The sequence below is a fragment of the Rhizophagus irregularis genome, chromosome 23, assembly GCF_026210795.1.
Source record: "Rhizophagus irregularis chromosome 23, complete sequence".
Taxonomy (NCBI): domain Eukaryota; kingdom Fungi; phylum Glomeromycota; class Glomeromycetes; order Glomerales; family Glomeraceae; genus Rhizophagus; species Rhizophagus irregularis.
The window spans coordinates 2301732-2312285 of NC_089451.1; the positions used below are offsets into that span (position 1 = coordinate 2301732).

The 10554-nt window shown below is 25.8% G+C and overlaps 4 protein-coding genes across 4 annotated transcripts; 2 read left to right on the plus strand and 2 right to left on the minus strand.

Annotated features, from left to right (window-relative positions):
• Nucleotides 1-1820: 1820 nt before the first annotated feature.
• OCT59_015481 (uncharacterized protein) lies at nucleotides 1821-2915 on the plus strand (the record flags this gene model as incomplete). The annotated part of the gene is made up of 1 exon (XM_025310434.1): nucleotides 1821-2915. One exon carries the CDS (start codon nucleotides 1821-1823, stop codon nucleotides 2913-2915), a length of 1095 nt encoding a protein of 364 aa, XP_025182567.1.
• A 304-nt stretch (nucleotides 2916-3219) lies between these two features.
• Nucleotides 3220-5372, plus strand: OCT59_015482 (uncharacterized protein; the record flags this gene model as incomplete). The annotated part of the gene is made up of 4 exons (XM_066140037.1): nucleotides 3220-4009; nucleotides 4080-4138; nucleotides 4214-4782; nucleotides 4889-5372. The coding sequence occupies 4 exons, from the start codon at nucleotides 3220-3222 to the stop codon at nucleotides 5370-5372; spliced, it is 1902 nt and encodes a 633-aa protein (XP_066002856.1).
• A 1270-nt stretch (nucleotides 5373-6642) lies between these two features.
• Nucleotides 6643-7459, minus strand: OCT59_015483 (uncharacterized protein; the record flags this gene model as incomplete). Its single annotated transcript, XM_025310433.1, has 3 exons — nucleotides 6643-6777; nucleotides 6853-7129; nucleotides 7194-7459. 3 exons carry the CDS (start codon nucleotides 7457-7459, stop codon nucleotides 6643-6645), a joined length of 678 nt encoding a protein of 225 aa, XP_025182565.1.
• A 498-nt stretch (nucleotides 7460-7957) lies between these two features.
• Nucleotides 7958-9032, minus strand: OCT59_015484 (uncharacterized protein). The gene is made up of 3 exons (XM_025330212.2): nucleotides 8735-9032; nucleotides 8369-8645; nucleotides 7958-8278 (listed from the first exon to the last, which is right to left on the minus strand). Exons 1-3 carry the CDS (start codon nucleotides 8998-9000, stop codon nucleotides 8090-8092), a joined length of 732 nt encoding a protein of 243 aa, XP_025182564.1. The 5' UTR covers nucleotides 9001-9032; the 3' UTR covers nucleotides 7958-8089.
• Nucleotides 9033-10554: the final 1522 nt, after the last annotated feature.

The following is a 10554-nucleotide window of genomic DNA, read 5'->3' on the forward strand; positions in this document are numbered from 1 at the left end:
TTTAAAATTGAACTAACATTAGTAGATTACTTTTCCTGTTAGCTCAAGTTATTAAGAAATTTCTTAATTTGCATAAATGCAAATGTTATGACATTGGTATTCTTTTTCTTGAAGTTACCGAAAGAATGTTGTTGATAGAGTAATTTTAGCCAATATTGAAAAGATTTCCTTGATCGTAGAAGCGATAAATTACAGTATCGTAACAATCCCAATATAATACTTACAGATAGAATTATTTCAACTTACAATTTATCTTAAATATTTATATGACTTCATTTGCAACTTCAATTTGCTATATTAATTAATTATATTAATACAAAAATTTTTTTTCTGAAAGTGAACAATTATTACTTGAGTAACACTGAAAAATTGGAATCAATTGGTGTAGCATTAATTGATGAATACAAAAGGATTGAAAATTTCCTTGAGCTTGGGATTGTGAATGAGACGCATAATAGTTTCGATTTTTGCCTTTGTAGGATCCTTGAGAACCTTGATTCTGAGACTTGAAGGGAATAGGTGAAAACTGTTTAGATTTTGAAAGCTGTTGAGCTCTTTTCTTTTGGTAAGCTGTAAGCTGTGTCATTGAACAACTTGTTAGTCTCGTTCTCCTCATGGACCAAATTTGCCAGTTGGTCGCCAAACACCCTTTTTGATTATTAGGTTTTTTTTATAATTTGCAGAGAGATTCTTGAGGGCAAAAAAAAAAAATATTAAAAGAATGAACATACAAATTAATTTTAAATTTTCTCTTACAATATCAGTAGATGAAGTCATTGGTCTCAGTAAGGCATACATCACTACGTTTTTGTGTACGTGACATAATTGCAATTATAAAAGACATTAGCATAGTTGACAAAAATGGTAGTCTATTGATTTATTCTCAATTTCAAATTCAACAAATAATCTATATTTTTAATGATCCATTTATCCTTATCACAAATGAATAAGATGTAATGGGATATATATTATTAAAAATACAAATTAAATAATTTAATCATTCTCCATATTAGACTTTTAAAAGTTTTCAGATTTTCTAATTTTTTATATCTATTTTTACTAAATGAATTTTAAAAAATTGGTTTCATTATTTTGTCAATCAATAATCTTCTCAAGATTATCAAAAATTGATGATTACATTTCCAAAGATTTATGAGCACTACTATTAATTAAACCTGTTCCAATTTAACCCATACTCTTTGAAATAACAAATCAAAAAAGATATTTAGTTTTTATTGATTGATTAATTGATTGATTTTAAGAGATTAATAATTGATATATTATAGAGTTAGAGTATTCAATATTGAAGTGGGTGTTGAATGATTGGCTGTCATTGTGCCACGCAAATGATCTACACCCCAGCCAATTGTTGGAGACTATCTCAAAACGTGTATTTTCCAAATCTACATATAAAGTAAATGTACTTTATAAATGATTTTTTATTCCTTTTTGAATAAACTAAAATAAACAATCAATATTTAATTTTTCCATTTTATTTTATTTTAGTTTGTCTTAATCTTATTTTCAATGAATTACGAACAAATCTTAAATCAATATATTCATGTCTTTTCGTTAATAAAGCGTGGTGCCATTTAATAGTTCCTATCTTATGGGAAAGATATACATATTTTATTAATGATGAGAAATCTAAAAAAATTATTTTTAATATAATACTTTCCTGTCTACCAACCTCTTCAAAACAGCTTTTATTTGATAATGATATTACATTATTCAAAACAACCCTTTCAAAATCCCCAACGTTTAATTATATCAGTCTTTTTAATTTTCCAAAAGTTGAAATTATAAATGGTATTATAAATATGGTATTTGGAAAAAAAAATTTAGGTAATTACTTAAGTAAAAGAAATCTGTTAGAACGAGAAATTTGTAAGTCATTTATTAGTGAATGTAAAAGTATTGAAGAATTGGATTGGCGAATTAATCAACCTTTAACGTCGTTTCCGGGAGCTCTAACACGTTTCTCTCAACTCTTTAATCTAACTGTAGATTTACATTTTGTAAGTTCCAATAGTCTTCATGAGATGGCACAGATTTGCAGAGATTTAAATAAATTAAATGTTGATAATTATTTTCAAGATGTTCCCGGATTAATTTCATTAATTGATGCACAAAGAAATTTAAAATTTGTATTATTTAAATTTAGTTTTAATATTAAGAAAGAAATATATGAGGGATTAAGCAATGCATTAGCAAAAAAAGATACAATTAATAGTCTTATTTTACGTGGTTCGGTTGGTGTTATTTCACATTCATTTTTAACATCACTTAACAATCTAAAATATTTAACAATTCATTATGAGTGTGAAAATTGTGAAGCGATTAAAGAATTACAAAAATGGTTAGGAAATTCAAAATTTCCAGATCTTCAGTCTCTTGATATTGGTAATGATTTATTATGCTTTAAGGAATTGGCAATGTCAATTGAAAAAACCAAAGGAAATATTTTTGATATCACTGCTTATACTTCTAATAAATCAGCTGAGAATACAGGAAAGTTACTTAAAGCAATTTCTATTCATTGTCCAAAAATAGATTACTTAAACTACAAATCTTGGACATCATTATTAATGAATTGTAGAAATTTAGTATGTTTATTTCTTCATAGTTTGAATAAAAATGATGATATAGGAGATGAATTATTAAATATTTTAACTAAATTTTCTCCAGAATCTTTAACTGAAATAAAAGTTAGTGGATATTGGAAATATTCTATTGATACTTTTGAAAATTTTTTTAAAAGTTATAAGGGACGAGAATCACTTCATTTTGATATCATTGATGATTATGATGGAGAACATATTACAATAGGACATATAAATATTGTTTACAAATACTATATTGAAGGAATAATATTATGTTCAAATCTTTTGAATTATGTCCGGTTAAAAGCATGAATTTTAATTTTAATAAAAACTCGTAAAAAAAAAAAATTGCAATATAGCAATAAAGATTCTATATTAATACAGTTATAATGATTTCATATTAGCTAATAGACATGATGGAAGATGACTAATTTATTCAATGTATGTAACATTAAATTGTTAAACTATAGTATACAAAACAATCCAAAAGGAGTATCATAATGACTAAGAATTATTTCATGTCATTTTACTATACAAATATCTTCTTTTTCTTATTTTTTTTATATTTTATTTTTCTTTTATATTTTATTCTTCTTTTGCATATGCATTTTTAAAAATGGTTGCTAAACCTCGAATTCTTGCTCGTGATAATGCTAAGACAATATTAACCATCTTGAAAAAAATCATTGAAAATGATGAGGACAGTACTTCTATTATAGATTATCCTGTACTTATTGGCTCTTGCGCTGCAAAATGGCATATTCCTTCTTTTCGTGATATAAATGATTGGGATTTAATAGCAACAATTTCACAATCAATTTCAATTATTAATGAAATTAAAACTAGTAAAACTTTTAAATATATAAAATTGGTTTATTATCCAGGAGGTGGACTAAAAATCATTGGAGAATTTATTGATAGATATATATCTAAAGATGAAAGTTCTATCATTTTTGATATTGAACTTGTTTCTGATAAATTTAATTTAAAAAAAATGAAATCAAATGAGGTTTTAGATTATGATGAGATTGGAAATAATGATGATGGTTATTTTGAAATTGATAAAATTGATTTTGAAAGGATTGATTATACTCAACCAAAAGCAAGTGGGTTAATGATTTTAGAACTGTGTTGTAACGTTGAAGATAAAATATTGTTCCCATTACCATCAAACTTTTTATGTATTGTTGCTCCATTAAAAATCCTTGAAGCCTTAAAAACGTCTCATATATGTTGGCCAACTGATTTTCATAAAAATATTGCAGATTTGCATTTATTAAGAGACATATTGAATTATAAAGATATGTCAATAATAAGACCATTATGTAATCCACAACGTGATGAACTAATTGAATTTTTGTTGAAGACTCGTATTAAGGAAACTGAAAATATACGAGGAATACCGGGTGCACATATTAATTTGAATATGACTAATGAAGAATTTTTGGATAATAATGATAATCTTTTTGTACAAAGACGTATTCTTCGTTAAATATGGTGATCACCCAATTTATGAAAGTTTAAAAGAAGATAAGGTATGATTTAAAATTTATTAAATATTTTTGTACATAAAATTTGATAGTTAATATTTAATTCAACAAATATACTAGTCTAAAGCATGGATGAAGAAATCTCTCTTTGAAAAGATTGACTATCAAACAAAACTTAATTGTGTAAAAGAAGAAGCAATGGCTATTGCACTTGAAAGATATCTTATTCCAATGACTTCTAATAATCAAGAAACTTCTTACAATATGGCGCTTGTTAAAATTTGTACTACATTAACTAAAGGCTGGTTTCGTCAATTTGCAGTTGATAATTATCCTCAACTTTTAAAACTTGATAAAGATTTGTTATCAATTGCAAATGATATAATTAGTAAATATCCTTTAAAGCAAAAAAAGAAACTTGCATTAGTACCTGATCCAGAGACTCAAGCTATTTTTAATGGTATTTTTCCTTATACTAAAGATATTTCATCTTTTGATGAAATAGAAGTTAATAATAAAATATGTAATGTTGAAAGATCTGGGATTAAAATCACTTCTCCAGTAAATGACAATGTATCAATTACAGCTATAATTACAACTATGTGCAAATTTGGCACAGAATGTACTAAATCTACTGACTGGACAGCATCCGTTGTAATCTTACCTAGTGAAGACTTAGAAGCTAAAAGGTAATGTTATAAATTAATATATTAGCATCTATAATGCATTTTATTATTTATTAACACCATATTTATATAACTTTATATTATAATCTTTAACATTATTAATTTCAAGTGATAAAGATAAAAGTGAACATTACAATAAAATTACGAATTATTCACATAGGTTTAATGATCCATTAGATCTTCACCCTTATTATTGTGATGGTTATGGACATAAATACAAATTTTCATTATTAACTTCCATGCATGTGTTTGTGCTTGGTATTCATTCAGAAATTAGTATTGATGGGAGTTGGGGAAGTGAAGAAAGTTGGGAAGGAGAAGAGAAATATAAGATAGATGTTAGAGTTAAACCAGCTGATTATTGTGCTAATAAACTTGGAATTCCTGATTTTACTGGTGAATTATTATTTAAGTATGTGTTAAATTATTTAAATCCAACTTTACAAAATAATGGAGATATACAACTTAAAGAACGGATTGATGAATTGAAAGTTAAAGGGGACATTCCAACTGATGATTCACAACAACATCTTTGGTACTATGCTTGGAATTATATTTTCAATACTGGAAAGCCTACCATTAATGATGTATAATTTGATTTTAAAAATTCATTTTGTATTGATTTTATCTTGAGGTCCTGTTTTATATATTATAAATTTAGAAAAAAAAGATTTAATCACATTTGTACTGAAATTTATTTATTATTTTTTTTTTTTATAAAATTAAAATTTTTATACTTTCTTTCAATTGCAATAAATTATTATCTATTATTTCAAATACAAAAATAGTTTGATGCCTTCAACCAATGAAATTATGTTTTTATACATAGCTTTTATTTGTAAATGATTATTTATCATTGCAGTCTACATAATCGAATGAGTCAATCATTGAGAGTATTAGTTTAACGTACGGTTCCAATGGTCGAATATTGATCAACCTGATGTTGGCCGAAATTATTGTAGTGCAGGTACACATTACATGTGACCAATTAAATCGTTTTTATTATCGTTATTCGTATAAGTTAATATCACGATGGATACAATGTAAATTTTAAAATATTAACATATCAATTTTTTTTTTGATAGAGATCAACAAATTTCTTTAATGAATTAAAGAACTAAAACAAACTTTAAAATTGAATCATATCTCATATCGAGATACAATTAACACACAATGTCATTATATCATGAATTTAAGATATTCGAATAATTCTACTTGCGAGATGATTTAATTTATTGACTTTTATGGTTATTTGTTATATTTGTTGATATAAACTTAACTATTCATAAAATTGATTTGATAAGATTTAAAAATTACACTTTATGGGTTACTAATTAATAATTAATCCTGTACACTTCATACAAAATTAATACTGTATTAATGAAATAACTCTTAAGCATTACATAATTATAATTAATTATAATATAAGAAAAAAAAAATTGTTGCTTAACTGATATTTTTATCGTAAGAGAGATAACGATAAAGATTTATAATGTAATAAAATTTGTCCAAAAAAAGTAATTTTATAAAGGTCAGTGTACGTCCATAATTTCTCTTAACTTTCCGGAGTTAGTTTCGTTTCTTTGTTTTAATTATAATGGTTAATGTCGGCGATCATATCACATATGTTAATGGTTCAATAACGTCATAATGATTTACATAAATATTGTAGGTCGTCATTGTTTACACAATGAAAAGCATTATCAAAAAACATATTGATTATTAAAAAAAACAATTTTAATAATTATAGATAATAATCATAGATAATAAAAATAGGAAAAATGAATATAACTAAATAGTTTCTAATAGTAATTATATCCAAGATTATCATTGAAAAATTTGGTACAAATTTCAATAACTTCGTTAAACTTTTTCAAAAATTAATGAATCGTTCCAATTTCCACGAGAAGCAGCAAATCCATGATCCATATCACTAAATCGTTTTTGAAAATTCTTTTCGGCGAATGGTTTATCTTTCATAACATCAATAAAAGGTTGCTAACCAATAAATATATAACTTATTTAGAAATTTGTTAATATAACAAAAAAAAATGTAATTCAATTTTAACTTACAGGGTCTTGATCTTCACGCGAAGGTAAAAATGCAACAGGGCATTGAGATTTTTCAAAGTTTTCCGCTTGAAGAGGGTCATAATGAATTAATACACAAGCATCATAATCTTTAATTGCGCAAAGCTTTGAACCAAGAACTCCGCCCGTACAAAAGCCTACAAATCCAAAATTTTCAGCACCATATTCTGAACTGAGATGTTTAATAACATTCAATGTATCATTCATGACAAGTTTCGCCGGAAAATTTTCTAAAACAAATTTGACTAAAGCCTGAAGTCTATATAAAAAGCCAAAATTAAACTTTTTTAACCGAAATTTTTTTTTTTTTTAAATAATATTACCCTTGAGACTGAACTTGAGCCGTTTTTCCACGAAAATAATCTGGAAGTGCAACAATGTAACCAGCTTTTGCTAAAAGGTCACAAAATTGTTTTGTATTTGGATGACAACCGAAAACATCGTGACAAACAAGAATTGCTTTTTTAAAAGGCTTCGATTCACCTTTTGGTTTTGAAACATAAACGTCAAGATCGTTAAATTTTTCAATAGTCCCGATAGGTACATAATCACTTTTAGCTGGAGAAATTGTGTAACAAGAGTATGACATTATTGGAAGATTAAAATAATTAACAACGAATATATGAATTTAAAATTTTGAGAAATTGAGAGAGAGGTTAATATATATAAAAATAAAGTCGTGTGTAACAAAATCTTCAACAGCCCGAGTCAATCTAATTAAGGTAAATCAATCTCAAGTTATTTATGTAATTCCAAATTTTTTTTTAAATAAATAATGAAAATTTATTATGACAAAAACATCTTTATATAATCTGATGATTTAAAATTTTAAAATATTGCAGGTTTAAGTAAAAATTTTATAAATATGAATTATAATTAATTCCGATTCACCGGGATTCAGTCTACTTAAGAAACCTCCACCCTCTAAAAAAAAATTCAAGATCGAGGTCGAACTTACCAATTTCGTTCGTCCAAGACTTCAAAAACCTAAAAACCTAAAAAAAAAGCTTATTAACTGTACTCCAGTTATATTTTTTTTTTTTGCGTCATAATCGATTTATTTACAGTATACACATCGTGTTCGTAATGGTTGTAATAAAGGCTATAATAGTTTTATTGTTTTTATTGCTAAAAAGTAAATTTTACATAAGGAAAGTTGGAAGGTATAAAAATAGCATATTCAAATATAAAAACATAATCGGATACTGGAAATAGTAATTTAATTACAGCCAACATTATCACGGAAAAATTTGCCAGTGATTTCAATAACTTCGTTAACCCTTTGTGAAATTAATGGATCGCTCCAATCTCCACGAGAAGCAGCAAATCCATGAACCATATCAACAAATCGTTTTTGAAAATTCTTATTAGCGAATGGTTTATCTTTCATAGCATCAACAAAAGGTTGCTAACCAATAAATATATAAATTATTAGAAATATGAAAATGTGATAAAAAATATATATATATATATATATATAAATTTAAGATTAACTCACAGAATCTTGATCTTCAGACGAAGGTAAGAACGCAATAGGACATTGGGATTTTTTAAAATCATCCACTTGAAGAGGGCCATAATGAACTAATACACAAGCATTGAATTCTTTAATTGCGCAAAGTTTTGAACCCATAATTCCGCCCCAACAAAATCCCGTATAACCAAAATCTTTAGAACCAAATTCCGATTTGAGATGATTAGTAACGCTTAAAGTATCTTTTATGATTACTTCTGGTGGAAAAGTTTTTAAAACAAAATCGATTAAAGCCTGAACTCTGTAAGAAACAAAAATTAAATTTTTAACTGAAATAATTTTTTTTTTTCAAAAAAAAAGGAAAAGAAATTTATATGATTTTTAAATTACCCTTGAGACACAATTGGAGCCGTTTTTCCACGAAAATAATCTGGAAGTACAACAAGATATCCAGCCTTCGTTAAAAGGTCGCAAAATTGTTTTACATTTGGATGAAATCCAAAAATATCGTAACCAACGACAACTGCTTTTTTAAAAGGTTTCGATCCATTTGTTGGTTTTGAAACATAAACATCAAGATCGTTAAATTTTTCAATAGTTCCAAGAGGTACATAATTACTTTTAACTGGAGGAACTTTGTGACAAGAGGTTGACATGATTAGAAGATTAAGTTATTGTCTTTAATAACAATAAGTGAGAAAATTGTGTTCGAGACTGTTAAATAAAAAAAATAAATCTTGTGTAACAGAACTTTCTTTTACCTTAATTAGGGCTGAAACTCAATTATTACATTTGTGTAACATCCAAGTTCGAAAATTTTTTTTAAACTGTAAATCATTTAGTCAATCGTTATAATAATTTTCATTAAACAATAAAGTGAAACGGGGAGAATAAAAATCAAGAAAAAATTTTCTGCATAAAACAATTACTGTGGAATTTAATTAAGTTTAATTAAGATTTCATTATAAAATGAATTTATATTATAAAATGAATTGGTATTATAAAATGAATTGGATCAAGAAATAATTAATTAATCATGTGGTACTTTTTCAATATTACACATTTAGTAATTAACGTCCGTTGTTATCCGTATAATAAATGCGATTTACTTTTATAAAGCTTCAAATAATTTAATTTCTTTCGCAATTAGTGAGCGTTCATTGATTGGAGCCTTCAACATCATAGTGCGGATCAAATTACATTGATCAAATAATTAAGCACATGATTGATTACAGATCAGATGTGATCTTTAATTGACAAAATCATATATTAAATTCACTATTCATAATCAATCGCAGTACCAAGAAATCAGCTTTGAATTAAAAATTAATGACGATCAAAGATGCACCAGTCGAAAAAAGTTTATTTTTTTTGAGTTTAATACTAACGGACTAATCCATATATGTATGGAATAAATCATACCATACATACTGTACATACCATACATACATACCTATCATACGTACAATACATAAAATCAACGCCATGTAAATATTTATAAAATATTTATGAGTCATCGTTAGTCATAATGAGTTAGTCATTATGAGTCATAACAAATAACCTGAAATAGATGGAATTCATCGCATCGTAAAAGCATAGTGCTAGAGAACACATTACGTAAAGTTATTTGTGAATTAATCTGTTTTGTGAGTTAAAAATCAATGAAATTTAGCCAATCAATTTTGGGTAAGCAATTCCAGATGAAAAAGTAAATTCACTCTAAAAATAATGGCAACAAATGCAAAAAAATTACTTTTTTCTAAAACTTCACTTTTTTCTAATACATATATATATATGTATATATTAATTAAAATATTTCTTAAAAAGGAACGCTTTGTTCTTTACTTTTTAATAAAAAAAACAACTATTTTAAAAGCTTTTCATTATAGATGAATATATGTTTAAAGAATAAAAAATTTTTGCTAATCCTTTACCTTTAAATTAACCATATTTTTCTTGATTAGTCCGAACAAACTAGTGTTCGTCTGTCCGTCCGGCACGTGACGACGTGACGTCGTGACGATGTACAATGGCTTAAACGGTTTAGTTAAATCATATTGGTATAATAAAAAATTTCTTAATAAATTTTAATAATAAATTTTAATAAAAAAACAATAAAAAATTGAATTTTTTCAGAATAAAGTAAAAATCGAATTTTTTTAAAAAAAACCTAAATTTATTTAGAATAAATAAAATTTTTTTTTGAAAGT